Source organism: Saprolegnia parasitica (assembly GCF_000151545.1).
Source record: "Saprolegnia parasitica CBS 223.65 unplaced genomic scaffold supercont2.62, whole genome shotgun sequence".
NCBI lineage: Eukaryota > Oomycota > Saprolegniomycetes > Saprolegniales > Saprolegniaceae > Saprolegnia > Saprolegnia parasitica.
In genome coordinates, this window is record NW_012156456.1 from 47575 (window position 1) to 73758 (window position 26184).

A 26184-nucleotide genomic window follows, 5' to 3' on the forward strand; every position below is an offset into this window, starting at 1 on the left:
GCTCGGAATGCCAATAGCGACCTTTCCACTTTAACCTTTCAAAGACATACATTTATAGAGTATACGGATAGACATGGGTCGACAGAGGTCACTAAAACGAGGGACGGGCGTTACGGATTCGAACGACACGGAAACGGCTTCTTCGCAAGTCCATGGAAATCGACTACATGTGGCGGTTTCGACTAACTAAAGGTCTGTGATGCACATCTTTAAATTATTCGAGTGCAACTTGGACAACTATCCGAGTGGGCTCGTGCGTGGCTCCAGCAAGCCCGAGGCGACGAGGTCATTGTACTCGTCGATGGCTGCCTTGTGCTCGGCCTCGTGCCACCTAGTACACATGTGTGATCAACTTGATGAAATGCAAGTGCAGGACGCACGCCATGCCGTCAGGCGTCTGAAGGTACGGGAGGTAGACGCTCTTCCACGTCGTTTGAAACACGAGGTCGAAGACGCAGTTGAAGATGTCGCGAATCGGCTTGGTCTCTTTCGTCTCGCCGCGAAGACACTGGCGAATCTCGTTGCGCAGCGTTGCCGTCGTGCACTTGATGCGCTGCGTCTTCAAGAAGGCTTTGAAGAGGTCCCGCGCGGCAATATATGGCTGGAACCCTGGCGCTTTCGCGTCGCACGCCTACGCCGCCTCAGGTACGTGGATGAACGCACGACGTACGACGTGGAAGCCGTGGACGGCGAGCCAAAATTCGATGTACACGGCGTACAGCGTCGTGTCGGCGTAGCGAACGAAGCGCTGCACATCTTCTGTCTTGGGGCTCGTCAATAGCTTGAAGAACTGCGAGTGGCGCCTATCCAACAGAAGGTGCAGGCTGTGCGTCGTGTAGGTGCCCACCGTCCTTGCGCCGCATCGACGTACGACGCGCCGTTGGTGGCAATGTCGAGAAGCCGCTGGCCCCGAGCATCTTCGCGAAGCATGAGTTGCAGCTCCCACTGCGCATCGTAGCTCGCGCGAAGGGCGATCGCCTCCAGCGTCAGTGGGTGTTCGGGCCCGAGCGCATCGCGTCGCTGGATACTCAGCCCTTTGGCAAACGCTGCGCAGAGACCCCACTCGCGACCGTTGCTCTAGCACCATCGCCGTTTTTCGTCCGAGTTGAGAAGGTTCTTTGCACCCAGCACTCGAAGAGAGCTTTCGTCGACTGGAGGAGATCGTTGTGGTCCAGCGGCAGGTGCTGTTCAAAGCACGCAATCGATTCGAGCAGCTTGGCACTGCTCTCGCGCGTCTCGCCTTTTGCCTGCGCAGAGATATCTTTCCACTGGGGTAAACTATACTACAAGCACGAGTACGCTGGAGACGACACCCATTTCGTACAGCGTCTTGCCCACGAGCGGGTGCGTCGCGCCAAACGATGCAACTTGCATGTTGTATGCGTCCAGGAGGACGGCCTCGGCTTTCGTAAACTTGCCTTGCTGCGTATACGTGCGCGCGAGCCGTATCTCGCTCGGCTTGCTAAAGAGCGACGAGCCTACCGAGAGGTCGGCAGCACGCCCGATCGCAGATCGCACCTTGCGCGGCGGCGGTGGAAGCCGCGACCTGTGGTACGTTCAACGTCAAGTGGGCCTCGCGTCGCCGCCGCTCGTCCTCGCGGCGGTCGCGCAGCAGCCGCAGCTTGATCTCCGGGTCCATGTCCGGCGTCATTGCTCTCGACGGCTCGCACGACGCGCTTAAGAGCGTCCGCAGCGCAGCGATGGCGTCCAGCGACTGGTTGACGCTCTTGGAGAGGGGCTGCGCTTCGGGCGGATCCGACGGCTTGGGCGGCTTGACGCGGCAAATGTCCTCGGGCGTAATAGGACCCGTGCTGTGGTGACGCGCGTCGGCGTCAATATGGCGCTCCATCACGCACTTGTCGCAGTAGGCGAGCCTACATTCTTGGCAGTAGGCCGTGGCGCGGACCAAGACGCAGTTGCCGCAGAGAGGCCGGGCAACGGTTTCTGGGTCGGGCTGGACCACGGCAAGTGCGTTCCGGCGCGGGGCTTGCCGCGCCTTCAGCACCTTGTGTCGCTCCTCTTCAAAGACGCGGCGCTTCCCCGGTCGCTGGCGCAGACCCGTTTGCTGCAGCTGCCACTTGTGCTGCGTATTTGCCTACGCGATGTTGAGCCAGTGGTAGGTCGACCATGGATCGCACATCGCACATCCAGCACGTCCGGGTCCTCGGGCGGTGATTGCAGCTGCGGCGTCGCCACTCGAAGAATGTCGGCCGACTCGGGACGGAGCTCGGTGCGCATTCCAAACGGATGCGGTACCGACGAGGTGGCGAGGCGACTCGGCGTACCCAGTGTGAGCGCGGTCGTAAACTGCCGGCGGTACGGCGTCCACTGGCTCACCAAGTCGGGAAATTCCTTGAGATGTGTAAATGCATCGTGGCCGCGAAAGTCGCAGTAGGCAAAGGTCGCACCGACGTTCACAAGGCAGATGAGCATGTCGCCGTGCCCGCGTTCGCACGCCGATAGCAACGGTGTTTGGCCGAGCTGATTCGGCTGATTCGGAAGCCCGCCGAGGGCCAAGAGCGACTGCAGCTGCGCTAACGTGCCCATTCGAGAGACGGCGAGCATTGGCGTGCAATGCGCCTGTCCCTCAAAGTTCGGACTCACCTCGCCGCGCCGCACCATGCCCAAAAGGCTCTCGACGTCTCGGCTCGCAATGGCGGTGTCGGCGCGTCGCTCGCGCAGCCGCCGCGCTGCATCGCGATCGGTGCTCTGCGTGGGCGGACGGAAGCGCAGCAGCTCGAGCCGGTCGTGGAAGGCGTGGAATTGACACCGGATCGCCCACTCGAGCGCCGTCCGGTCGTCTTTGCCGCGAATCTCCCAGCGCGCGCCCGCGGCGACAAGCACCTCGATGGCGTCCATCTGCTGGGCCAGAGTCGCTGCGATCAAAGGCGTGGTTCCCTCGACGTTGGCGTCGTTCGGGTCCGCGCCAAACGCGAGCAGCTGCTGGACGCACGCGAGCCGGCCTTTCTCGATCGCAAAGAGGAGCGGCGTCACGTAGTGCGTCGACTCGGCGCGGACGTTGGCGCCAAAATCCTGCACGAGGAGCCGAAGACCGTCGACGTCGTTGCCCCAAATGGCCGCGAGCAGCGGCGTCTTGCCGTCTGATGTTTCGCGGTGCGGCGACGCGCCGTGCTTGCTCAAGAGCGTCCGCGCAATGCTGGGCTTGCAGTGGCACAGCGCCATGACGAGCGGCGTGTAGCCCGTCGACGTCTCAAAGTCGGCCGAGAGCCTCGGCGTCGTCGCCAGCAAATGCAGCATCTCGGGCCAGTGCTGCTCGTGGATGGCGCGCTCCAAGCACTCGATCGCGTGGTCCGTGCCGTGCGCGGCCAAGAGCGTTCTATCGGGAAAAAGTCATTCCGCGGAAAGTACAGTGGGTTGGGTACCGGACGCGAAGGGCCTCGAGGTGCAGTCCTGGAGGGCGCATGGTGCGTCGGAGCTCCGCGTCGCGCTCTATCGTCGCCGTGCGCTGGCGCAGGACCTCCAAGCGCTCGAGGCCTCGGGCGCCTGGCGTGCTCAAGACCGCGCCGGCCGACTTGGCTGTTTTCCGCGCTGCCGATACGAGCTGCAGAACCTTTTGCTCCTCGTCGTACTTGCGCTTCTCGGCCTCGGCGCGGAGGAGGCCAAAGTAGTAGGCTTGGGCGGCGCGGGAGGCTGTGTCCTCGGCCGCCATCTCGGAGCAGCAAGCAGCCTCGCGCCGACGAAGCTTGGCGGTCTGTAACGCTGCTGCCCGCCGGATATCGCGCTGCTTCTTGAGTGCAAGCGCGCGGCCCTTCTCATGGCGGTAGAGCGCGACCGCGACCTGCCGCCGGACCTCATCCTCGTCAACCTCGTCCATGGTGGAGCGTTTCATGAAACGGCCTCGTACGGGGTCCTACTGAAAAACAGCACATGGTCCACCTAGTAGGTTTTTATCGGTGGGTCCCCCGGTGTGGGCCGTCATATCTTGGATATTGCGATGAACAACTTTCAGCGGCTATTGGACTCGGCCCGGGAGGACGTGGCGCGAGGTACCAAGCCCGTCGCGCGGCGCCCGCGGACCCCGGACGTCATCGAGAAGGTTCGAAGAGCGTTCTTTGCCAATATGTATTGGCGCGTGTAGGTGTTAATGTACCTCTTGGAGCTCGACGAAGATGGCTTTGGTGGTATGACATTGTCTGCGTCGTCCAACTCGAAACTCAATTTTGTAGATTTGTTTGCGTTTGAGCAGCGCGTAATCCCTTTCTTTGAAGGCAGCGCCACCGAGTACCGCCTCGAGTGCACGCAGGCTCACGACGAGTTCCAAGCACTCGTCGAAACCAAGCTCGAGCGCTTCTTGACCAAAGAGGGCTGGACGCCCACCGAGTTTTACGACCACCTCCGCGCCGAGCTCAGCACGATGGACTCGCTTCGGAGCGAGCACGAGCACGCGGAAGACCTCGTGCGCATGATCCACGACGCGTTCGACTTTGACTCGTGGGCGCAGAGCATGCGCTGGAGTGCGAACGGGCTCGCGCGCTTTGACCGTAAATAATGCACAAGATGATTACACACGGTCGTGGATTATTCATGCAAGACTACTTTCGGCTCTTGGCGCTACCGAGCTGGTCCGCGAGCCACTGAATCCCTTCGTCGACGCCACGCCCCGTGATGGCGTTGCTCGCCCTAGAGAGCATCGTTGCTTTGAGCGCTCTATGCAATGTCGTACGTGATGTGCCACGTCTTGTTCGTGAGTTTCTCGAGCTCAAGCTGCCCCATGCACTCGACCGGCGTCAGCGAGTGCGCAAGGTCCATCTGCCACGTCATGAGATGACCATCACATTTCGCAGGCTACTGACCTTGTTGGCAAAAAACAGAATCGGGATTTTCTTGGGCGCCAAGTCCTTGTGGGCGAGGATCTGCTCGAGCTCGTCCTTGACGACGCACATGCGGATCGTGTCGGTCGAGTCCATGACAAAGATGATTGCCTGTATCTCGGATTGCATCATCTATTTTGACGCAAACCTTCGCTCTACCTGCACGTCTTGGTAGTAGTTCTCCCACAGCGATCGGTAGCGGCTCTACCAATGCTCATGAGCACCTCGTACAAGAAGACGACGAGGCGGACCTGGCCCGACATGTCAAAGACCGTAAAGCTCAGATTGTGCTTGGCGAACTCTTCGACTTGGAAGCCGACCGTGGGCACGACTTCGGTCGCTTGGCTCTTGCGCGGCTTGAGGTGGTTAACGAGCGTCGTCTTGCCGCTGTTGTCGAGACCGACGACCAAGATGCGGACGACCGCCTTCTTCATGCCCAAGGCCGACGCTAGCTGCTTGAAGAGGCCCATGTAGCTTGCTTCTTCTGCTGTCGACGATTGGCACCTGCGGTTGCACTGCCCCGATATAGCCCGTAACCGGCGCCGGATAGAATCCGGATGCGACGCACAACAACCGACTTTTTCTTTCCCGAGACACTAGACAACACAAACGAGAGCCAAGTTAGTAGAGAGTTGAAGTTTACATGGGATTAAAGGTTGTGCATACAGAATAGAATAGGATAATAGTGTGCTGTTGTTAGTGGAGCTGGCGCAGACCGACCGTGGTCACGGACAGCGCCTTGGACGCGGCGAGAAGCGCTTGGTGGAGCACCCACTTGCGCTCGGTCACCTTGGATGGCCGGCAAAAGCCACGATGACTGACCTCGTCGATGGCTGCATCCACAACGCCTTGGATGGTGCGCGCCGTGTCGTCATAGGCCTCGATCGCCGTCGAGACCTCGGCGACGCGTGCTTTCCGCAGCTCATGAACGTCAAAGCGCAAAGCAATGAGATCCGACGTCGCATCGCCGAGCTGCGTCTCCAGCGCGTCGGCCTTGGCGATCGCGTGTGCCAGTGCTGCCTCGAGCGCTTGAATCTGATCAGATGCGGCTTCCTGTTGCGCGACGTCGAGGGCCAGCTGCCGGTTGAGTGCGTTTAGCTTGGAGGCTACTTGGTCGGCCGCGCGGCGTTGCGATGCCGTCAGGTCGTCCATCGTACGCTCAGCAAGCGCGAGCTTCGACTGCATAAACGCAACCTTCTCGGACGCCATAGCTTCGACTGCGGCCTGGAGCTCGGTCGTGCGGGTGCCCTTGGCTGCCTCGGTCGCGGTGTGGGCCTGAGCCAGGTCGCCCTCGAGCAGCGCAATGCGGGTGTAAGCACGACGCACCTCGTCGGCAGCGTCGCGCTTCGCTGCCTCGACCGTGGCCACGGCCTGGTCTTGCGCCACCTTTGCTGCCGCGCCGGCTTGGGTGAGGGCTTGTTTGAGCAACGCAATCTCATCCTGAGCACGTCTCGCCAGCGTGGCCTTGTCTTTGGCGTCTTCCTGCGCCACCTTTGTGGCAGCATGCGCGGCGGCGATGTCGAGCTGAAGCTGCTCGTTCTGTGCCAACGCTCGGTCCAAGGCCTCGGCCTTGAGCTGGGAGTCGTCGAGGGCCCTCTTGGCAACGAGGGCTTGGGCGTCGGCGGCATCTCGAGCAGTCTGGACTGCAGCGTCGGCTTCAGCCAGCTCCGATTGAAGACGCGTGATTTGCTCAAGTGCTCGACGCATGGCGTTCGCGCTCTCCGCAGCGTCGACTTGCGCGGCCTGTACAGCGGCACGGGCTTCTGCGAGCTCCCGCTCGAGGCGGGCAACGTCGTCGCTCGTCTTGCCTTCCGCTAAACGCTTGTTGGCGTCGACTTCAGTGCGATCTTCTGCCAGCTGGTTTTGAAGCGCGTGGAGAGCGTCGAACGCCCGGGCTTCGGACGCGAGCGTGGCGTCGTCGAGGGTTGAGCGCACGGATGCGAGCTCTAATGTGAGCACGCTGACCTGGGCGGCCACGCGCTGCACCTGTGCGTCCAGTCGCTCGCGGTGGGCAGCTTCCAACGTCTTTTGCGCCTCGGCGGCCTCGGTGCGCACGCGGAACAAGCTCGCCGCGTGCTCCGTAGCTAGCGCTGCGACTTGGGCCGCATGCCGCGCTTCGAGCGTGTCGAGCTTGTCGTGGAGCTCGAGCAGTTGTTGGTCCTTGAGACGCAGGTCGTGGCGATTTTGGCGCGACGTTGACGACGAGATGCGCGCTGCCGAGGATTGTGAGAGCATGGAGCCCGACGTGGGCTTGGTTGATGCGTTCCAGCGTGGTCGACTCATGGAGCGATTGCGGCAAAGTCCAGTTGTGGCGCACGGATCCATCGCGCTCGTCGTCGTAAAGACAAGAACGTTCTTCAGTTGTATGTACATCGATATGGCGGCATCGCGTTTTGAACCCACGGTCGACGCCTTTCCATCACAGTAGCTCTTGGCCACGCGCAGCACACGCACAATAGTATCCTACAAGCTCTCGAATCTTTCTCATGGTCCTCACGTACACGACTTTTCTCGCTCTGCAGTCGTCCAGGAAGAAATATCCACCGATAAATACTACCTCCAAGTACGCACAATGTACCCACACGTTGTTGCGCAGTACGTGATTCCTTTCGTAGATGCAAAGGAGGAACACGCAACGAGAATTCAAATTGCTCAAAGAAAGGTCCACGAGCCAAATTTGATGCCACCTACGACGTCGCTTCGTCACCAATGCAGCTTGCGGCAAAGAAACCTGCAACACAAAATGGACAGACAGCCCACGCATTTGCTCTCGCATACGCCCCTGACGCTTCATGCCGAAAGGCGGTCTTCGAGCGTACTGAGATTTGTTGACTTGCCACTTCAAAGAACCGACCGCCTCCTGAGCATAATACGTAACCAGCCAGACTCTCGATTGCGCTCTCTTCCTACGTCTAATGCTAGCAGTCAAGAGTCCAGCAGGCTTGCTCGTGCTTGGGCCCGTGCGATGGCATAAACATTTGGCCGGCGTGCCATGGTTGCCTACTGGCTCGGCTCGAGCGTGAAGAATGGTACATGATGCGCGCGTCTCCACACCTTGAGCAGTGGGCGCGAAGCCTGTGTCAGCTCAGCAGTCGAAACTATATGGTGCCTAGTGGATCGGGCACAGTCCTGCGATGCAAGCTTGGTTGACGCGAAATCGAATATGGCGCGCTTCATCCGGATGGTCCGGATACTGGCTCTCTCCCGAGCAATATAATTTTAAATATTCAAAATTGGCATTTGCCGTTTTGGGGCCGCGAAGGAGACGACGAGTCCATGACGATGTTCGACTGGGAGATGGAAGACGTGAACGAAGACCTCTTCGGGAACCCGTACAACGCCCAGGAAGCCTTCGCCGCCATGGACTTCCCCATGTCTCCGCCATCCGCCAAAGGTAGATGCTATGGCACCGACGACGACGGCTCATGGATCGCAGGCATGAAGAACCTCAGCTTGGCACGATACCACCTCCGGAACGAGGTACATGGACGTCATAGAGGCCACGGCTTCAGCGCGTATGTAGCTCGAGAAGAAGCGCGCGCGTCGATGCACGCTCGAGATCTTCCAGGAGCAGTTTGCCGACTGCGCGCCCGATGTGACGGACTCGACACTCCTGGCCATGGATGTACGTGCGTGCTTGGTTATCATCGAGCTCATGAGCATGCATGTCGAGTAGGACGACGACAGGGACCTCATGGTGCCATTCCAGACTGCCAAGACGCGAATTCCACGCCTGTCCCCGGCGGTCGCCCGTTACCCGAAAAAAGACGATCGGACCAACGCGCCTCGACCACTTGCAAGCAAGCTGGTCCGACCCACACAGCTGGCAGCCGCATCGTCGTTGCTACGACCAACGCAACTCGCATCCTCATCGAGTACCGCAAAGCGCCCGCGCGCCACGGATCTCACGATTCCGCGCAAGCGATTCCAGACGGCGCCGCCATCGCTGCCACCGACGCTGGCGCGGAACAAAAGCCGCATTCCGCTGCGGCAGGTCACGTGAAGTACGTGCCCGTCCCGGTGTTTGTACGATTATTTATGCTGAGAGCTCCAAGCCATGCGGTGAGCGCCCTTCAAGTGCCCCAGGTCTTAACAAGAATGAATGGTTAATCTTGTATCGCAATCCTTGCCGCTGTCTCGTCTACCTGTCACGAGCACCATAGCGACGACGCACCTTCTGCCGATTAACCGGAAGATCCACGTTGACGTTTCGGCCACATCAGCAAGATCGCGACAAGAGATGGGCGACGCGGAGGCCAAGGGAACGCGCAGCCGGCGCATGTCCAAGCACGCAGCCGACGATAAAGAGGCCAACGACATGGATCTGCACATGCAAGACGTGAGCGCAGACGACAAGCCGATCATCACCAAGCGCATGAGCGGGTGGGGAGTCGAGGGCGATGAGGCCGCGGCCCCGACGGCCAGCGGAGAACAAGAGCCATCCGAGACGAAGCGCGGTCGTCGGCGAAAGGACGAGAAGGCTGGCGACACGTCGTACGTGCGTGCGATGAGCGATGATCCTCATTGACCACTTGTCCAGGAAGCCCAAGAACCGCCACTTTGACGACGACGGCGAAACAACAGGTAACACAAGCCGCTTCCTCCGGCGCTCACAGCCCAGATTAGAGCTCGCCGAGATCCCCGACTTGGAAGAGGAGGAACGCGAGCCCGACATCACGACGCAGAGTAGCTACCTCGGCCTCAGATGTCGCGTGACGATCCTGCCTAGTTGCCGAGGCGCCGCGCAATACGGCGCGCATTGTGCAGTCGCTCAAGGAGCTCGAGCGCGACGTCAAGTACGCGCTGCCGAGTGTACGACACCATATCTGCTTATGTGCTAATGGCTCTGCATGTAGACAGGCAGTATCGACCTGCAGCTGCTCACGAGCTTCCTCTGCCCACAACGCGCGGTACACCTTCTCCGCCATCTTCTGCACGCTCCATTCATGGGCGCTAGGTCATTGAAGAAGACGAGGCTTGGGATTTCGACTCGCTCCTCCGCGACGTCTTCCAGGAGGTCCAGAAGGAGCTCGAAGAGAAGGAGAACCAAGACGAGCTCGACGGGAACGGCGGCATCACGGCGGCCGCGAATTAAAATGAAAATTACTTTTCCCGACGCACCTCAAACTTGTGCTCGACAGCGTAGACGCCGACGGACTGGTCGCCCTCTTCGTCGTACTCGGCCCAGTCCTCCGAGAGGTTGACGTCCTCGAAGACCGTGCCGCTGTCGGCGCACGTGATCTTGTAGCCGCCTTCGGGGCTCCAGCTGACGGGCTCGATGCCGCGGCACTCAAAGCCGACAAGCGGCACAAACTCGCCCGAGTCGTTGGCCGAGATGGCGCGCGTGAGCTTCTTGATGTCGCGCACGACCGTGAGCTGGCTCTCTTTCTTGGCGCCCGGCCACTTCATGAGAAAGTGCGCCGTGCCGCGGCTGCCCGAGACCTCGAGCTCTTCCTCGTCCGAGACCCAGATGCCCTCGCGGGTCTCATCACCCGTCGGCTCCTTGATGTCCAAGCACCAGCGATGGAGCGCCGGCGCCTCGATCGACTGGACGTTCTCGAGGTCCGCCTTGACGTAGAGCACGAAGAGCACCATGGATGTTGTCGCTCGGAAGTTTATGGCCACCCCAAGTGTTTGTCGCTGATTGGCTTAAATTATCAACCGGATAGAGAGATCCATGTATCCGGAGTGCTGGCGGCTTCAACACTTCAACATGGCACCAAGGCAGCGCACGATGGCTTTGCAGCCTCCAGTCGTGTCGGCGCGTTGCACGTTGAAGAGCTGACAGTGAACAGTAGCTTAGAGTCGTAGGTGGGAGTCGTACTCGTACAGTACACATCGTAGTTGAAGCGCATTGCGAGAGCAGCAAATATGTTCTTATCGGACTTGTGAATATTTGTTTCGTAGTCGAGCACCTTGCTACGTGGTGCGCATCCTCTCAAGCGGCAATTGATTCGTTAGGAACGTCCCTCGCAGCCGTACGTGGTGCGGTAAGCAGCCTTTGTCTCAGCTTCGCTTCGTGCGGTCCACCGAAAACGCTCCGGTATCTCAGCACAATCTTGGGAGCGCCGTTACAGGACCCAGTTGTCGCGGGCTTTCCAAGAAAGAAGGCTAGAATATGTGGATGGGATGATGCCACGGACCTACGGGTTTGAGATGCCGCGCGAGTCGGGTGCGACGCCGGCCTTCCGCTCAGTTTTCAATTTGCTGGCTGCTGCCGCACCGCTCCGCCATGGACGCTAGCTACCACGAAGCCATCGATATCAAGGAGAAGCGCCTCCAGGACGAGGGCCTGGACAACAGCCTTCCCACCGATGTCCTCGACCAGATCAAAGAGTACCGCAATGTTATCTACTGGTCGCTGCTCTTTCTCGAGGGCTCGGCCATGTGGGCCTACTACTCGTGCTTGTCGGCGCAGGACTACTACGCCAGCACCTTCCCGGACGTCAAGTTTGCCTTCTTGACGACACCCGTCTTGACGTGGCCGCTCACACTCGGTCACATCGTCCAAATGTGGTTTGGCCTCGATCGCTCGCTTGGCAACATGAAGCGCGTCATCATCGGCTACTCTGTCTTCGGCCTCTGCTGCATCCTCATCATCGTCCAAGGCTACCTCGACATGAGCCAGACGGCAGGTGCCACCATGGTCTTGATCTGCTTTGGCTGCGTCGGTGCGGCTCAGTCGCTCACCGAACCGACGTTCTATGCCGTTGCGTCGCTCTTCCCGGACGCGCACTTTACGAACGCGATCCAGGTCGGCAACGTCGCGGCCGGCGTCCTCAACGTCGTCTTGGCTGCGCTCATCCACTTGGCTGTCGGTGGCATCCACGACACGGACCCGGCCGGCAGTGTCAAGCTGTCGTTCTTTATCTTTATGGTGCTTTTGTTTCTCATTTCGGTGGGTGCCGTCGTCGTCTACTACCGCCTCGAGAAGATCCCGTGCGTGCGCTACCTCCTCGACCGTGCCGCGGCTGACCACGTCAAGCACGGCGAGGTGTCGCTGCCGCAGCTCTGGGCCAAGCTCTTCCGCGTCAGCAAGGTCATTGTGATGCCCATGGTGGCTCAGTTCATGCTCTTCTTCTGCACACTGACCCTGTATCCAGGCATTGGCATTGCGTCGATCGCCAAAGAGCTCTTTGGAACGTCCGCCGGTCCGTGGCTCGTCGCGCCGGGTGTTGTCGCCCCCTTCAACATTGGTGACCTTCTCGGGCGCCTCCTGTCGACCAAGGCCGCGATCAAGTTTTTCTCGATGCGCTTTTGCTTTATCTTTTCGTTCTGCCGGTGGGTGTGGCTGCCGCTGCTGCTCATGGCAGCGTCGACCAACTCGCTGTACGCCTTTGGAGACTCGCAGTGGGGCGCGTACGGATTCCTGCTTGTGCTCTACTTGCTCTTGGGCGTCACGGGCGGTCTCTTCTCGACGGTTACGATGGGCATGGGTCCGCTCTTGGTGCCGCAGGAAGACCGCGAAGCGGCTGCGGCGCTCATGGTCATGGCGCTCTTCCTCGGCATCTCGAGCGGCTCGACGTTTGGGTGGGGCATCAGCAACAACCACTGGCTCGGTCTCTAGTGGTACGATTCGAACTCGGCAAACGACAACACGTGTCGAGTGTGGACAATATGACAATCAATATATTCGTGGTGGAACTCGTATGTCTGTGTTCGTCACCATCAAGTACGTACTATTATGACGCTACACGAGCTACGGCAGTACGCTGTTGATGCGCGATGTTACGGAAGCCGTATAACAGTCGACGTGGCTCGTCAATGAATACACTAGACTGTAGCCGTATGCCTGAGACGAGGCTAGTAGAGTTAAAGGCACGATGATTGGTGTAGTATAAATCTCAACTCGTCATAAACTTTTGGAGAAGGTGGCGCGACACTTGCTCCTCGGCGATGACGTTGAGGCGGCAGTACAAGTGCGCGAACGGTTCGTTCATATCGCCAAAGATCTTGGGCAGCGTCCGCACAAAGGGCCGCGAGTAGATGACGGTCCGCAGCACCGTCCGAATGCAGCCATCGGCGTCCGTCTCGGTCTGGAAGAGCACCCTACAGCCAAACGCGTCACGGCAAGAACTTGCAACAGGAAAACGGTACCCGCCAACTTCTTCGCGCCGAATGGTGTGCGGGTCCGAGGGCGACGGCACGAGGTCGTCGCGGTCCACCGACTCCCACGTAAAAATCGAGTACTGCGGGTGATGCAGCCGCGTCACAACGTCCAGCGACTCCAGCCGCACCTCGGGCATGTTGGGCACCGTGTACGCAATGTGTTCGTAGTGCGTATTGTTATCGACTTGCGTGATGAGCTAGAAACATTCGATGAGGTGACTCCAGTAGTTCGAGATGTACCTTGCGGCGACACAAGCCTGGGTTATCCACGACCCCTTGGGAGTCAAAGCCCCAAAAGATGTCCCAAAAGACCTCCGAGACCGTGCGGTGGTCGAAGCTCGTGATCTCGCAGACGCGGCAAAACTTGATGCTGACGTTTTCACCCATGCTCGTCATGCGCACATCCACGTACGGTGGGAAGGACGGGATCGAACGCGTGTCCTCCATGACCTACGTCATCGTTTCTTGAGCGGTCATCGAGTTGCACCGAGCGCACCTGGGTGTACATGCGGGCGGGGCCTGGACGCGCGATCTCGGAAATCATCGCCATGCGCTTGATCGGGTCCACACCGAGGTGGTGGAACGGGTGGTACACGTTTGGCCCGGGGCCCGTGTCGACCTGCAGCGGCGCGTTGAGCCAGAGCCCTCGGAGAGAGTGGCTCATTTCCATTTCGGCCGCGCCGAGCGCAATCTCGATCGAGCCCGTTTTCTGGACAACACCGCGGTGGGCCGATGGACCGCGGCGCGCCTTGGCCAAGGCCTCCGTGAGCTCTTGCACTTGGGTTCGGAGACCGAGCAGCTCTTGCTTTTGGCGGATCCGGTGCTTCCGCGCCGACTTGGCAATCTGCGCACGGCGGCGCGTCTTCTTGTCCTCGCTGAGCGTTTTGTCTTCCTTCTCACCGTCGCTCGACCACACGGTCGACTCCTTCTCGCGGTCGTCTTCGGTCGGCGCCTTGCTGCTGGTGGCGCTCCCCGGCGCCTGCCTCGTCGCCATCCTTGCTCTTGTCAACTGACCGAGCTGACCAATGTGCAGTTCCAACCATAGGGGGGCCTATGAAAACGAAGTGCCATATGGGAAGTACCACCGTGAAAAATACAGAACGTTTCTCACATTTCACACGGCGTACCGCGGCGACGCGGATCGGGAGACGACGCAGAGCCAACAGCAAAAGTGCGAGCCGAGGGCAATTGGATCAAATCGACGTCGAGCGAATCCAGTCACTCAATTCTACTGAGCTACGCTGCTGAGGCAAGAAAGCTTGGCAATGCACGACCTCGACCAGATCTGACTCAGTTGCATCTCACACCAGTCGCTCGCTGTGAAGGTACTCAAGCTGGTGCGACCAGAGCACCCAATTGTACTGAATTCACTGCCACCCGTGCAAGAGCAGCCTAGTATTTCCATGCGCTGGGTCAGCACATTCAGCTCGTCGCGCTGCTACCAGCACGCAAAGCCTCGATGCCGTCGCAAATCAAACGGGTGAAGACGCGCCAACGATGCCAATTGCCGGCTGAGAGTACCGTAGCCACTGCAAGTGAGTCACACAGCTGGAAGATGCGCCCATGTAAGTTGTACCACGGCACCACGGCACCACGCGCATCCGGAACATCAAACGTCATCCAAGCCTCGACATGCGAATGTGGTAAAGTTCTGGTTTATTACCCCTCCCGTCAAATCCCAGTGCGAAGCCAGTGCGACTACATCACTTAGTTCGCGCCGTCGGTGGCTCTTCAGTGCAGACCTCACAGAAGGACAGCCCTTCTGCTCTAAGGTCGACGGTAAAAGGCGCGAAGAAAGCAGGCGTCTGACGCGCCACGATTCTTTGAGCGACGCCTGCGTAGGTTTGCATCGGTGCGCAGCTCATATCGCTGCCACTCGTTCATAGATATCAGCAACGGACAAAAAGAGACACTCGCTAGTTTAGTACCGCCCTCCACATAGAACCCATGGAGCGCTGAGAAATCACACCGAAACAGCTCTCGAAACACACATGCATCACGTGTGAAATGTGTGATGCCCCCAGAAAGCTTCGGGGTCCCACTCTTATTAAAACGCAGGTGGTCCATCTTGCGACACGTGGGTTAAACTGATTTTGACGTGTGCGGAAGACCCGCGAAAACGAATGCAGACCGTCGTATGCGTTCTGACGATTAACCCTCTGCGGGTGGGTATTTCCCTTGTCGCTGCAACACCAGCTGGGCTCGCACTTGAAGACGATGACGAAGGAAGGCGTATACCTCACGCTCGGCGCGCTGGCGTCCGTGACATTGGTGCTATGGGAAGGCTCGGCGCTCTACTTCTCGTCGAGCATCCGCCACTGCACCGCGCCGTCCACTGAGGCCTCGGAGGCGGCGCTCAAGCTGCTCATCATCGGCGACGTGCACGTGCTGGGCCACCGCCGGCGCTACTGGATTGAGCAGGCGTGGATCGACTGGCAGGCGTACCTCTCGTTCCAAGCGGCCTATGCTGCGCTGCAGCCACACGCTGTCCTAGTGCTCGGCGACCAGCTCGACGAAGGCACGGCCGCGACGTCCGATACCGACTACAAGGTAGCGTCCATTCGTTTCCGGTCGCACGACGGCCACCGTGTATGTACCCATAGTAGGAGTATACAGCACGCTTCTTCCAGGTGTTTGGCCCGATCAAGACCGAGACGCTCTTCGTCGTACGTCGATAGCATGGATCTACCTGCACGTCGTCATGGCCTGGTATCTACGAATAGCTCGGGAACCACGATGCAGCATATGGCCCAGGCATGACGCAGGCGCTCGTCCGCCGCCACGAGCTTGGCTTTGGGCCCGCTAACCGCCTCGTGACGCTCAACGACATTGACTTTATCGTGCTCAACACGATGGCGCTCGAGACGAACGTGTTGGACCACCAAGTGTACCACGGCGCCCACGCGTACTACACGCTTCACCACGATCTCCATCTCAATCTCAATCTCCATCTTAATAGTCTTCTCAACCAAATTGAGACGCAGCGCAAGTCGCCCGAGCACATCAAGCGACCGCTCGTCGTGCTCACGCACATTCCGTTCTACCGCCCCAACGATCTCAAATGCGGTACCTCTTCTATGTCTGGGAACGGCGAGTGACGTGGGTGGTAGGCCACTTGCGCACGAAAGAGCGGGCGCACTACACGTACGAAGACCCGGCCTTTCCGTACGTGGAGCAGGACCACGTGCTGTCGAAAGGGCTCTCGCAGCGCATTCTGCAGACGCTCGAGCCCGACTACATCTTCTCGGCGCACACGCACTCGGTGTGTTACTACCACCACTACCACGCGATGGCTGCGACCGGCGCCGTCAAGACGATCCCAGAGTACACGGTGCCGACGTTCACATGGGGCCAGCGACCCGACCCGAGGTAGCCCTGCTGGGACTCGACAGATTGATACTACAAAAAGTATATGGTAGCTTTGCCATTGCGCTCGTGCACCACTCGGGCCAGAACGACCGCGAGAACCCGCTCAACGTGCACGTGACGACGTGCAGCCTCCCGACCGAGATGGACTATGTGCAGTGGCTCCTCGCTGTTGGCGGCTGCCTCCTCGCGCTCTTCCTGTATGTTTACTATCGCTGTTACTACCTCAAGGCCGTCGCGCGTCAAAAAAAGGCCAAGCACTAAGACACCAGCGATGCTATATATTATAGACCCTACTGCTGCGGGAACTGCAGGCCCGCTTGCTCCATATAGCTCAGAAGCATTTGCCGTTCGTTGGGTGGCAGCATCGCGAGCTGCTCCTGGCTCATGCCCGGCGGCAAATTGAGGAACTCGTCGCCTTTCTGGCGCTTGGGCTCGGACGCGCCAAAGCCGCCCGCGTCGCGCTTGAGACGAGGGTCCGCCCGCCGACGCGGATCGCCGCGCGGATCGCCGCGCGGATCGCCGCGCAGGTCCCGCGGGTCGCGCGACGAGGCCATGCCCATGGGCGGCGGCATGCTTTGCACGGGCGGAGCAAGGCCGAGGATACCGCCAGACGGCGGTCCCCGCGAGCGGCTCGAGAGGAGCCCTCCAGTTGGCGCGGGCCCGCCCTACGCATTGTGCATGAGCCGTAGAGAGGGAGGAGATGCGACGCACCGAGAACGGGGTCGCGGGCGTCTTCATGAGCTGAATGTTGAGCGCCTTGTACGACTCGATGATCGCATGCGCGAGCACCGGATTGGCGTTGAGCAGCGTCTTGGTCATTTCGGGCTTGGCGCGGGCGTACTCGCGGAAGGCCACGAGCATGTCGTAGATGGGCACGCGGCCCTGCGCGGCGACCGCGGCCTCGATGCTCTTGATAATGGCTTCGCCCGTCACGCCGCTCTGGCGGTCGCGGTCCGTGCCTTGGCGCTCGCCACCATCCGCAAAGTCCACGCGCAGGTTGCGGCCGTTGATCTCGTAGCCATTCAAGTTGCGCATCGCGCTGAGCGCTGTCGCGCCGTCGTTGTACTCGCAAAAGCCGTAGCCCTTGGGCTTGCCCGACTCGCGGTCCGTGACGAGCCTATAGACAGTCCATCATGTAGAGAGCGACGCCATACCAACGCGCACGCACCGAAAGTTGACGACGGGCCCGGCCTCGGAGAAAATCTCGCGCAGCATCTCCTCGGTCACATCGTACGGGATGTTGCCGACTATACGAGCGCACGGACGAGCATGAGCCAGCGCCAAGCCATAGGGCCGTGGACACACACGGCCACGGACGTACCAAAGACGCTGCGCTCCTTCGCGGTGCCCATGCGGTTCTTGCTCATCCTGCCTGCCGCTGGTTATTATGAGGTGGAGTTGCCGGATGGGGTATCCGGATAGCACGGTCAATTGCCGTAGGTAGTATGCAATCTTCCGTCGGGGCCCTGCAGCTACAATAGAGTACAAGGATCAACACAAACTTGGACCATATCTACAGCCTCGGCCTCATGCGTGCTACCTCGACGTCACCATGTCGACATGGGGCTCTGTCGGTCGCTGTGCTAAACGATTGGGGTACCCTAACCCCGCGGGGTTAGGGTCCCATCAGATCTTCTCATTTCCCAAGACAACCAAGTCTTCTCACATAGTACTACTGCTAAAACCTACTATACCCTACACACGCTACTCGCGCCCGTCGTACTTGAGCGCGACGTTAAAGTTGGTGACCGCCGTGTCGGGCAGCACGAGGTACTGCGAGATCTCCTCGGCGGCCGACCGGAGCTGCGCCAAGTGCGCGTACGTCTGCGCCGCGGGGTTCAAGTGCAGCTGCTTGACGCTCTCGACCCAGACGACCGCACGGTTGACGTTGGCTTCGATCTCGCCGTAAAAGTGGCGCATCTCTTCGTTCGGAAACTCGAGCTTGTCTTGCTTGGCGTCGCCCAGAAGGATCACCAGCTGCGAATACCTAGCATCGAGACTACATGAGCACTTTCAAATCGGCCAAGCGAGGCGTACCGCGGTGCCGACTTGTTGGCGAGCGTGAGCTCGCAGGCGCGGACGCACCACTGGATCGCGCGCAACTTCTTGTGCGCGGCCTCGAGCTGCACGAGTGCTTCGTACCGGCGGAGCTCGTCCAGCTGCGTCTGGAGCGCAGCCATGACGTCGGGCAGGCGCGGCAGAATCGACCGGATCGAAAACGTGCTGAAAAAGTGCGCCTCAAAGCTCACAATCGCGTTGTGGAGATCGGTGCCCCGGAGCACGAGCGCGCGGAGGTCGTCGAGGGCGGGGAGCTCCACCGAGAGGCACTCGCCGCGCGCAATGAGGCCCACGACTTGCTTGGGCGTCGGGCGGACCGCCGCTTGGACGCGCCGACGCCCTGCCGGAGCGCGCAGGCGCTGCAGCGGTACGCCTCGAGCGTGCTCATGACGGTGGGCGAGATGCCAATGCACTTGGCGTGGTACCACTCGTCGCAAAAGTCGCAGCAGACCATCGGGACGTTGTCGATCGGCTCGCGGCAGAGACAGTAGAGCGGCGCCGGCGGCCCGCCCCGGTACATGTACGTCTTGCGCCGTGCTTGGCAGCACTCTTGGCAGAGGTACGGCGCAGTCGGCGGGCGGTCCGACGGCGCCCCGACGCAGGTGTGGTGGAACTGCCGCGAACACCCCGAGCAGCGCAGGAGCGGCACTTTGCTCGAGCACACTTGCTGGCAGACGCACACGAGCGCCGTCAAGTCATCTTGGTGCGCGCCGGCCGCGTCGAGGACGTTTTGCAGCACAAAGATACCGTCGGCGTCGGCGGGCACCGGGTGCTTGAAGAGCCCAAACGCCCGCACGTGCCAGCGCCGCGCGTCCTGGATGCGGTTGTGCAGCTGTCGACGCAAGAGCGACGACGCAGGAATGCCGACGGCTTCGGCCTGCGCTTCGAGCTCCAGCGCGTCCGAGAGCGCAATCTTCTCGTCCATGCGCGTGGCCACGTTGGCTTCCCACTGCTTGCCGTCCTTGAGGCGCTGCAAGAGCTGGACCGCCTCCATCGGCACAGCCGGCAGCTGGATGAGCCGCTTCGCCATGTCCTCGAGTTCCTCGAGCGAGATGACGGCGCGGACCTTGTCTTCCAGCGAGAGCTTGAGGCGCTCGCTCTCGCAGAGCGCGCGGAGCTCCGAGAGCTTGTCAAGCTTCCAGCCCTGGTGCACGAGGTTGCGCGCCGGCGAGCTCCAGAGCGCGTTGAGGTCGAGCATCGACGGGAACATCTCAAAGACGGTCCAGTCCTGCGGCGGCACGTTGTGCACATTGGTCGTCGACCGCATCAAGAGCGTGTTGGCGGCCAAGAGCCAGTTGACGTACGCGAGGTCACTCATGAGCAGACTGCGCTCGGGCACGAGCACGCCGAGCGAGTTGAGCGAGTCGACCGCTGCTTGGATCGTCTCGACCAGCGCCGAGAGCGGCGCGGCCTCGTCCTTGAGAAGCGTCGTCCAGTCGTTCGCTACTTCGTCGAGCGGTCGGCCTTGTTGCATTTTGAGGCACACGATTTGCTGCATGATGCCTTGCGCGGCCACCTGCTTGGCCTCGACGTCCTGCTGCAGCGCCTTGAGCCGCTCGAGTTCGGGAATGACAAAAGCCATGGCCGAGGCCTCGCTGATGAGCGCCTGCAGCTCCTTCATCGTGGTTGTCGGCTGCTTCCGCGCCTTGTCCAAGAGTGGACTCGCGCGGTTGCGCCACGCGAGAAAGAGCTTGTACGTGGCTTGGAGCGTCGCGAGGACGTCTTCGGGCACCCAGAGACCCTGTGCGACGAGGTTCTCGCCAATGCGCACGACTTCCTCGAGGCCCTTGACGGTCGAGAACGTCTTGGCCTGGACTTCCCAGCTCGTGAGGTTGGTCACTTTCGTCTCGATCGCTTGGATGTACTCCAAGAGCTGGCTCGGGTGCATCCGGTACAAAAAACACCCAAATTGGTTCGGGTCGCACTTGCACATGTTTTCCATGTGGTCGGCGCACCCAACGTGGCGGCAACGGAGGCACACGACGGCCTGGAGGTAGCAGTACTGCGCGCACTTCGAGCAGCGGAGACCTTCGTTCTTGCCCGAGCGGCCGGCCCAGAGCACCATGCGCGACATGCGCGAGCCGCCCGCCATCATCTTGCCCGACGCCATCATCTTGCCCGACGCCATCATCTTGCCGGCGCGCCCTTTCTGCCGGCGCGCCCTTTCTGCATCTTGGTCGGCGGCTCGTCGACGTCGTCACCGTCGTCGTCGGCCTTGGAGTCCCGCATGCGCGCCGAGTTGCGCGTGGACGATGACGCGCGGCCGTGCGACGCGAGGTATGCCGTCATGTCTTCGGCCTTGGGCAGGCGCTTGCCCGCGGTGTCGAACGCGAGCGCTTCTTGGTAGACTAGACCGAGAGATCAGAATGGATGCAATAGCTTTGACGTACGTTGCTTGAGACTCGGGAGGAGTTGCGACACAAAGCCCGGGTACTCCATCGTCTTGGTGTGCTCGATCGCCGCCAGCGTCAGCGTGCACAGAAGCGCGTCGTGAGAAAAGACGGGCACTTTGCCAAAGCTACACGCCCATCAGACAATCGGATACAGCATGGCTTTTGTACACACCGTTTGTAGTTTTGGACGGCTTGGTGGCCCCACGGCAGCCAATCGGGCGTCGCAAAGTTGACGGCCTCGGCGAGGTTGAAGCCGTTGTTGAAGCCGCCGTGGTACGAGGACGGAAACGTCACGATAAACTCGTTAGGCTCGTGCGTCGCGCGATACACGGGCACATCGTGCTTGCGCAGCGTCTCGGGCGAAAACATGGTCACGAGCTGCAGGTGCAGGTCCGGCTGGTGCACAAAGAGGTCGGGCGTCAGCTTGCGCATGACAGCCTCCATCTTGCCGGCCGCGTGGCCCGGCACGCCGTACCACGTCTTGGGCGCGCCGCGGTGCAGGTACGAGATCGAGTAAAAGTTGTGGTCTTCCACGTGCCAGCAAAACGTCGAGAAGGCCATGCCGACGTAGAGCCAGGGCACCATGACGCCCTTGATGTCCTCGTCGAGGTACTGGAGCAGTGACCCGTTGAGTTTCGGGAGGTTGGTGAGGTTCCAAGGGCTTCTCGCATACATCTCGAGCTGGTTGATCGCGTCGAAATCCGACTCGTTCTTCATCGCGAGGCCTTCGACGAGGAGGGCCTGGAGTGCGACGTCGCTCGGGTCGAGCTCTTTGGCGTGCAAATGCACATTCTTCCAGCGCTCGTGGAGCCGCGACCGGAGCTTCTTGAGCTTGTCGAGAACCGGGAACCCCGACCCGTTGACACCTGTGTCAACATCGCTGCCGTACTCGACTTCGATCTTGTGGTTGGGCGAGTTCAGGAGCCGCCAGTACTCGGCCTCGAGCTCCTGCGGCGTCGGCATTTTCCCGTCAAAGTGCTCGAGTAGCCACTTGTCCGCCTGCGCCTTGAACGCCGCGAGCGTGTACTCGGGGCCGGTCTCAAAGCCGAACTTTTGGTTGGTCGACGTCGTCGCCGCCTTCTCGTTCATGCACGACTCGCAGAACCAGTCGCCTTGGGGCATGGCCGAGAGCGGCGGTGCGATGCAGAACGCATGGTACCCGCCGTTGCAGCCGTCGCAAAGCAGCATCCGGTCGCGGCAGTCGGCGCGGAGGCAGATCTGGCAAACTTCCTCCGAGAGCGCCAGCTTGGCCGAGGCGCTACACAAACCGAATTATTACTTGATGGGAGAAGTAGAGTCGGCGTACGGGTCGCTGCCGTTGGCTAGGATAAACTGCATCGTCGCGTACGACACGCTGTCCTTCGCGCCGTCTACGCCAAGCCGCGTGAGAAATGTCAGACTACTCGAAACAAAGCTGCGTACTCGCATACTCGATCGCGACGGACGGCTTCTTGCCGCCCATGACGCGCTTGACTTCGCCCAGCAGCGGCTCGGCGGTCTGGAACGCACGGTAAAACTTTTGCTGCAATCGGACAATGGGCGGCGACAGGCGCTCGGTGCGCGTCGGGTCCGAGAAGAGACCCGACGGCTCGAGCTGCGACGGCGGCACCGGCTCTTGCTCGTCCGGCATGACAATGCGAGGACCGGTTTGGTTCTTTCGAGGCCGGCCGCGACCGCGCTTGATCAAGCCTGGGAAGATGGCCGGCGGACTGCTCGCGTCCGAACTCGTCGGCTTTTGGGGCGTCGACGGCGCGGTCTCCGCCTTGCGTGGCCGGCCGCGACCACGCTTCTTCATGACGATCTGCGGCGAGCCCTCTTCGTCGTCGTCTTGCGTCGACGGCGTCTGCGCAGGCGTCTGCGCCGGAGTCTGCGCCGGTGTGTGCAACGGCGTCGCGGGCGCCGAGATGGCCTTGGCGTCGTCTGTCGTCGATGACTTCTCGTGCTCTTCGTAGCTCAGGAGGTAAGCGTGGTAGAGGTCGCGAACGAGGTTGCTCGAGGCCAGCGGAATGCGCAGCGTCGAGAGCGCATTGAGATTCGCAATCACGGCCGGCCACTGCTGGTCCGTCTCGACCGCTACAAAGCCGCCGAGCTCCGAGACACTTCGGTAGAGCAGCTGGAACGGCACGGGCTTGCCGTCGATCGACGGCAGGTCGTGCATCGGTGCGCCGCGACGGTACTAGTTACAATACCAAGCACATTTAGCGACCCGACGAGGATGGCAGGAGCGTACGTGAAACATGCGCAGGGCCTCGAGGAACTGGCCTTCCTCGCGTGCGTTGCCCTTGCAAAAAGGCTCAGACGTCTGAATATTGATGATGATGGCATACCTCGATGCAGTAGAGCGGTTGGAGCCGCGTGCGGAAGCGGAATTTTTTTTCATTCACGGCGAAAGGCGGGCGCCAGCCTTTGGGCGGCACGATCTTGCAGATACCAGTCTTGCGGCCCTCGTCGCGGATGCTACAGTCGGCGGGCGGTTGGGTATGTAGCTGACGACCTCGGGTGGCTACCTCGCAATGTAGTGCAATGGATTTTCAAATTCAGCGGCGGTCGGGTAGAAAATTAAGCACGGTGGGCAGATGTAGCCGTTCGCGTCCTGGCAGACGCCGTCGGCTTCAACGGAGCTGGACATGCGAGCGGGACAGAAGACGCGTCGGTGGCCGACCGAGAAACCAGAATTGTCCACGACGACGCCAACCACCGAACCTAAAGAAGCCCATACAAAACCCAAGATCTGAGCGGTCCCCTACCCGCGTGATGACGCACGCGATTGGCCAAAATGCGACGAATCCACCGCCGATTGGCTAAAAATAAACTGGCGCTTTGCCGCATAAAACGGAGCAAGAAAATGGAAGGGTTCGGGCCGCGGTAGGCGCGGTGGAGACGCCGCCGCCGGCCATGGCCGCGACCGAAGCGCATGCGCCATCGGTGAATCCATGGAGAGTGGTGGTGCAGAGCACTCCTGAAAATCGCAGCGCGTCCCGATGCGTATAGGTCGAGAAACAACCTCCCGCCGATGGAGCGACGGTGCACCGCCCGCGGTGACATCATGGTCAACGCGCAATGCAAGATGGCGCGACGCTGCATTGATATCCTGTATGCATGCTTGAGATTGCTGCGGTGTGGATGCGCTCTCGAGTCCTTTGTCGTAACTTCGGCTCTGAGCTACTGGCTAGCGCTCCCACGTCGGCACCGCGGTGCTCGCATGCTGCATCAGCCGTGGTGACAGCAATGCGATCAGCGCGATTTCGACGCGTACGTTCGCCACTTTGCCAACAAGTTGCAAGGCGCGCTGCCGAGTCGTCCTCGATCATGGCTCGGCCTCCAGCTCGTTCGTAGTACGGTTGTAGACATTCGCTCTACGCCCTATCGCCGCCTCCATGATCCGCTAGCTTTCGCCTCCATGCGTCTCCCGCCATGGGCAAGACGGCCCGTTAAGCTTTCGAGCGGATGCTGGGTGCTGGGTGCATGCAGCTCGTCGGGTTGCAGCTGCCACGGCTCAATCTTGGTCGAGAAGCGCACTGTTTTTTTACAGAAAGACGCACTGCATACAAACACCAAGCTATTCGGGAAGGAAGTGAATTAAAAATTGAAGTGGATCCATTTGTGCGGAAGCGAATCATTTGAATTTTCGACCGACGATGAAGATCCAGGCAGCGCTCGCGGTGACCGCGCTCGCGATGGGCGTCGCAGATGCGGCCTCGTTCCGCATGAAGATGGAAAAGGTCGACGACGCGACCTTTGTCGAGAGCGTCATGTGGCATCAGCCGCGCAGCCAGCGCGGGGCCGTGTGGGACCCGACCCAGGCCGACCTCACCGGTGACGTCGTGCACGACAGCGGCAGCGTCGTGATCGAGAACTTCCAGAACGCGCAGTACTTTGGCAAGATCGAGCTCGGGTCGCCAGGCCAGAGCTTCAACGTCATCTTCGACACGGGCTCGAGCAACCTGTGGGTGCCCAACCGCGCGTTTGGTGCGCACAAGCACTACAACCACAGCCTTTCGTCGACTTACAAGGCCAATGGCACCGACTTTCACATCCAGTACGGCAGCGGGCCCGTCTCGGGCTACTTCTCGCAGGACACGCTCAACGTCGCGGGCATCCAGCTGCAGGACCAGACCTTCGCTGAGGTCAACGTCACCAAGGGTCTTGGCCCCGCGTACTATCTTGGCCGATTTGACGGAATCTTTGGGCTCGCGTTCGACTCGATCTCGGTCGGCCACGTCGAGACGCCATTCCATCGCATGCTCGCGACCTTGGATAAACCTCTCTTTGCCTTCTACCTCGGCACCAACCAGCCGGGCGAGCTCACGTTTGGGGAGCTCGACCCGAAACACTACACGGGTGAGATTTCGTATGTTGAGCTCTCGAGCTCGACATACTGGCAGATTCCGCTGGACGGCGTCAAGGCCGGCGACCAGGATATTGCAAGCAACGTCCAGTGCATCGTCGACTCTGGCACGTCGCTGCTCGCGGGCCCGAAAGCCGAGATCAAGAAGCTCGCCAAGGAGGTCGGCGCGCACGCATTCATCATGGGCGAGTACCTCATTCAATGCGACTCGCCAGGCCCCGACATCACGTTTACGGTCGGCGGCAAGGCGTACACGCTCACGAAGCAAGAGTACATCATCCGCAGCGGCCCCGTCTGCCTCTTTGCGTTCATTGGCCTCGACATTCCCGGCAATCCGCTCTGGATCCTCGGCGACGTCTTCATGCGCAAGCACTACACAGTCTTCGAGTGGTCGTCGACCGGAAAGCCGCGCATTGGCTTTGCCAACGCCGCTTGAAACGCGAGCTCGTAACATGTTGCATCAACCTATCTCGTGTTTGACTTCTCGTCTCTGGCATGCGAACCTTTGCCGCCTCTTTGACTCGATTAGTAGGATCCACATATACCGTAGTACGCTGAGGAGGGTGGTGCAAATACGCTGAGGAGGGTGGTGTCAATACAGTGTAATACAACCTCGGTCGATGACAATTTCCCTATCGTCTATAGCCGACTACGGTACAAGCACCAGTGTCGCCGAACGGACGCGCGACATGCCAGCCGGGCTCGTCCCAGCCAGCTCGTCTTCCGCCCGCAGCTTCCACCCGCGGTCGCGCCATGGTGCCAGAGCCACGGTCAAGCACAGACGTTCTCCTTGCGCAGGTGCTACAGCTACGTGGATGCGCGCGACATGTGAGGCGTCCACGGCGACCGCGGAGCTCCCGCCGACGTCCGCGCCGATGTCAGATTCGCCACCCTTTGCCGACGCATACTTACTTCAAGTGTCTTGGCCGCCGAGGTTGTTGAAGTGGACACTACGTTTCGATTGGCTGAAATCCTAGCCGCCCGACCAATCACGTGCGCGTTGTCGGCCACAAGGTGCAGCAATTCCCAAGTTGCACGGTAGCAACGCGATGGCGCCCGTCGATCGCGCTCACGA

General features: G+C 60.4%; 13 protein-coding genes across 13 annotated transcripts; 6 read left to right on the plus strand and 7 right to left on the minus strand.

Moving 5' to 3' along the window:
* Nucleotides 1-171: 171 nt before the first annotated feature.
* On the minus strand, nucleotides 172-3840 carry SPRG_10493 (hypothetical protein). The gene is made up of 9 exons (XM_012350143.1): nucleotides 3384-3840; nucleotides 2146-3337; nucleotides 1519-2095; nucleotides 1300-1478; nucleotides 1125-1247; nucleotides 848-1077; nucleotides 671-803; nucleotides 381-631; nucleotides 172-331 (listed from the first exon to the last, which is right to left on the minus strand). The coding sequence occupies exons 1-9, from the start codon at nucleotides 3833-3835 to the stop codon at nucleotides 238-240; spliced, it is 3231 nt and encodes a 1076-aa protein (XP_012205533.1). The 5' UTR covers nucleotides 3836-3840; the 3' UTR covers nucleotides 172-237.
* Nucleotides 3841-3949: 109 nt separating this feature from the next.
* SPRG_10494 (hypothetical protein) lies at nucleotides 3950-4510 on the plus strand (the record flags this gene model as incomplete). Its single annotated transcript, XM_012350144.1, has 3 exons — nucleotides 3950-4057; nucleotides 4100-4142; nucleotides 4188-4510. The coding sequence occupies exons 1-3, from the start codon at nucleotides 3956-3958 to the stop codon at nucleotides 4508-4510; spliced, it is 468 nt and encodes a 155-aa protein (XP_012205534.1). The 5' UTR covers nucleotides 3950-3955.
* A 43-nt stretch (nucleotides 4511-4553) lies between these two features.
* SPRG_10495 (hypothetical protein) lies at nucleotides 4554-5302 on the minus strand (the record flags this gene model as incomplete). Its single annotated transcript, XM_012350145.1, has 5 exons — nucleotides 4554-4641; nucleotides 4685-4770; nucleotides 4815-4943; nucleotides 4992-5036; nucleotides 5084-5302. 5 exons carry the CDS (start codon nucleotides 5300-5302, stop codon nucleotides 4554-4556), a joined length of 567 nt encoding a protein of 188 aa, XP_012205535.1.
* Nucleotides 5303-5528: 226 nt separating this feature from the next.
* SPRG_10496 (hypothetical protein) lies at nucleotides 5529-7115 on the minus strand (the record flags this gene model as incomplete). The annotated part of the gene is made up of 1 exon (XM_012350146.1): nucleotides 5529-7115. The coding sequence occupies one exon, from the start codon at nucleotides 7113-7115 to the stop codon at nucleotides 5529-5531; it is 1587 nt and encodes a 528-aa protein (XP_012205536.1).
* Nucleotides 7116-8082: 967 nt separating this feature from the next.
* On the plus strand, nucleotides 8083-8955 carry SPRG_10497 (hypothetical protein). Its single transcript, XM_012350147.1, has 4 exons — nucleotides 8083-8226; nucleotides 8269-8312; nucleotides 8356-8457; nucleotides 8509-8955. Exons 1-4 carry the CDS (start codon nucleotides 8109-8111, stop codon nucleotides 8833-8835), a joined length of 591 nt encoding a protein of 196 aa, XP_012205537.1. The 5' UTR covers nucleotides 8083-8108; the 3' UTR covers nucleotides 8836-8955.
* A 117-nt stretch (nucleotides 8956-9072) lies between these two features.
* On the plus strand, nucleotides 9073-9927 carry SPRG_10498 (hypothetical protein; the record flags this gene model as incomplete). Its single annotated transcript, XM_012350148.1, has 6 exons — nucleotides 9073-9326; nucleotides 9373-9416; nucleotides 9459-9518; nucleotides 9562-9644; nucleotides 9689-9742; nucleotides 9790-9927. 6 exons carry the CDS (start codon nucleotides 9073-9075, stop codon nucleotides 9925-9927), a joined length of 633 nt encoding a protein of 210 aa, XP_012205538.1.
* SPRG_10499 (hypothetical protein) lies at nucleotides 9889-10472 on the minus strand. Its single transcript, XM_012350149.1, has one exon. The coding sequence runs from the start codon at nucleotides 10425-10427 to the stop codon at nucleotides 9936-9938; it is 492 nt and encodes a 163-aa protein (XP_012205539.1). The 5' UTR covers nucleotides 10428-10472; the 3' UTR covers nucleotides 9889-9935.
* A 592-nt stretch (nucleotides 10473-11064) lies between these two features.
* Nucleotides 11065-12471, plus strand: SPRG_10500 (hypothetical protein; the record flags this gene model as incomplete). The annotated part of the gene is made up of 1 exon (XM_012350150.1): nucleotides 11065-12471. One exon carries the CDS (start codon nucleotides 11065-11067, stop codon nucleotides 12397-12399), a length of 1335 nt encoding a protein of 444 aa, XP_012205540.1. The 3' UTR covers nucleotides 12400-12471.
* Nucleotides 12472-12649: 178 nt separating this feature from the next.
* On the minus strand, nucleotides 12650-13941 carry SPRG_10501 (hypothetical protein). The gene is made up of 4 exons (XM_012350151.1): nucleotides 13438-13941; nucleotides 13182-13391; nucleotides 12930-13138; nucleotides 12650-12881 (listed from the first exon to the last, which is right to left on the minus strand). The coding sequence occupies exons 1-4, from the start codon at nucleotides 13933-13935 to the stop codon at nucleotides 12677-12679; spliced, it is 1122 nt and encodes a 373-aa protein (XP_012205541.1). The 5' UTR covers nucleotides 13936-13941; the 3' UTR covers nucleotides 12650-12676.
* Nucleotides 13942-15158: 1217 nt separating this feature from the next.
* On the plus strand, nucleotides 15159-16601 carry SPRG_10502 (hypothetical protein; the record flags this gene model as incomplete). Its single annotated transcript, XM_012350152.1, has 6 exons — nucleotides 15159-15491; nucleotides 15548-15607; nucleotides 15665-15846; nucleotides 15901-16007; nucleotides 16052-16310; nucleotides 16361-16601. The coding sequence occupies 6 exons, from the start codon at nucleotides 15159-15161 to the stop codon at nucleotides 16569-16571; spliced, it is 1152 nt and encodes a 383-aa protein (XP_012205542.1). The 3' UTR covers nucleotides 16572-16601.
* On the minus strand, nucleotides 16574-17677 carry SPRG_10503 (hypothetical protein; the record flags this gene model as incomplete). Its single annotated transcript, XM_012350153.1, has 4 exons — nucleotides 16574-16975; nucleotides 17022-17427; nucleotides 17479-17557; nucleotides 17632-17677. The coding sequence occupies 4 exons, from the start codon at nucleotides 17675-17677 to the stop codon at nucleotides 16601-16603; spliced, it is 906 nt and encodes a 301-aa protein (XP_012205543.1). The 3' UTR covers nucleotides 16574-16600.
* A 337-nt stretch (nucleotides 17678-18014) lies between these two features.
* SPRG_10504 (hypothetical protein) lies at nucleotides 18015-23427 on the minus strand (the record flags this gene model as incomplete). Its single annotated transcript, XM_012350154.1, has 11 exons — nucleotides 23269-23427; nucleotides 23089-23218; nucleotides 22992-23042; nucleotides 22184-22937; nucleotides 22068-22131; nucleotides 20934-22019; nucleotides 20759-20886; nucleotides 20562-20716; nucleotides 18706-20517; nucleotides 18348-18667; nucleotides 18015-18297 (listed from the first exon to the last, which is right to left on the minus strand). The coding sequence occupies exons 1-11, from the start codon at nucleotides 23388-23390 to the stop codon at nucleotides 18015-18017; spliced, it is 4905 nt and encodes a 1634-aa protein (XP_012205544.1). The 5' UTR covers nucleotides 23391-23427.
* Nucleotides 23428-24376: 949 nt separating this feature from the next.
* SPRG_10505 (hypothetical protein) lies at nucleotides 24377-25729 on the plus strand. Its single transcript, XM_012350155.1, has one exon. The coding sequence runs from the start codon at nucleotides 24400-24402 to the stop codon at nucleotides 25543-25545; it is 1146 nt and encodes a 381-aa protein (XP_012205545.1). The 5' UTR covers nucleotides 24377-24399; the 3' UTR covers nucleotides 25546-25729.
* Nucleotides 25730-26184: the final 455 nt, after the last annotated feature.

Excerpts from the sequence above, each read along its gene's own strand:
- SPRG_10493 (XM_012350143.1), bottom strand. The coding sequence starts at position 3,835 with ATGGACGAGGTTGACGAGGATGAGGTCCGGCGGCAGGTCGCGGTCGCG. Across the intron at positions 3,338-3,383 it reads CTCGAGGCCCTTCGCGTCCG|AACGCTCTTGGCCGCGCACG; the intron begins GTACCCAACCCA and ends TTTTCCCGATAG. Across the intron at positions 332-380 it reads CAGACGCCTGACGGCATGGC|GTGGCACGAGGCCGAGCACA; the intron begins GTGCGTCCTGCA and ends CATGTGTACTAG.
- SPRG_10497 (XM_012350147.1), top strand. The coding sequence starts at position 8,109 with ATGACGATGTTCGACTGGGAGATGGAAGACGTGAACGAAGACCTCTTC. Across the intron at positions 8,227-8,268 it reads GTCTCCGCCATCCGCCAAAG|GCATGAAGAACCTCAGCTTG; the intron begins GTAGATGCTATG and ends CATGGATCGCAG. Across the intron at positions 8,313-8,355 it reads GATACCACCTCCGGAACGAG|CTCGAGAAGAAGCGCGCGCG; the intron begins GTACATGGACGT and ends GCGCGTATGTAG.
- SPRG_10499 (XM_012350149.1), bottom strand. The coding sequence starts at position 10,427 with ATGGTGCTCTTCGTGCTCTACGTCAAGGCGGACCTCGAGAACGTCCAG.
- SPRG_10501 (XM_012350151.1), bottom strand. The coding sequence starts at position 13,935 with ATGGCGACGAGGCAGGCGCCGGGGAGCGCCACCAGCAGCAAGGCGCCG. Across the intron at positions 13,392-13,437 it reads CCGCCCGCATGTACACCCAG|GTCATGGAGGACACGCGTTC; the intron begins GTGCGCTCGGTG and ends ACGATGACGTAG. Across the intron at positions 13,139-13,181 it reads CAGGCTTGTGTCGCCGCAAG|CTCATCACGCAAGTCGATAA; the intron begins GTACATCTCGAA and ends GAATGTTTCTAG.
- SPRG_10505 (XM_012350155.1), top strand. The coding sequence starts at position 24,400 with ATGAAGATCCAGGCAGCGCTCGCGGTGACCGCGCTCGCGATGGGCGTC.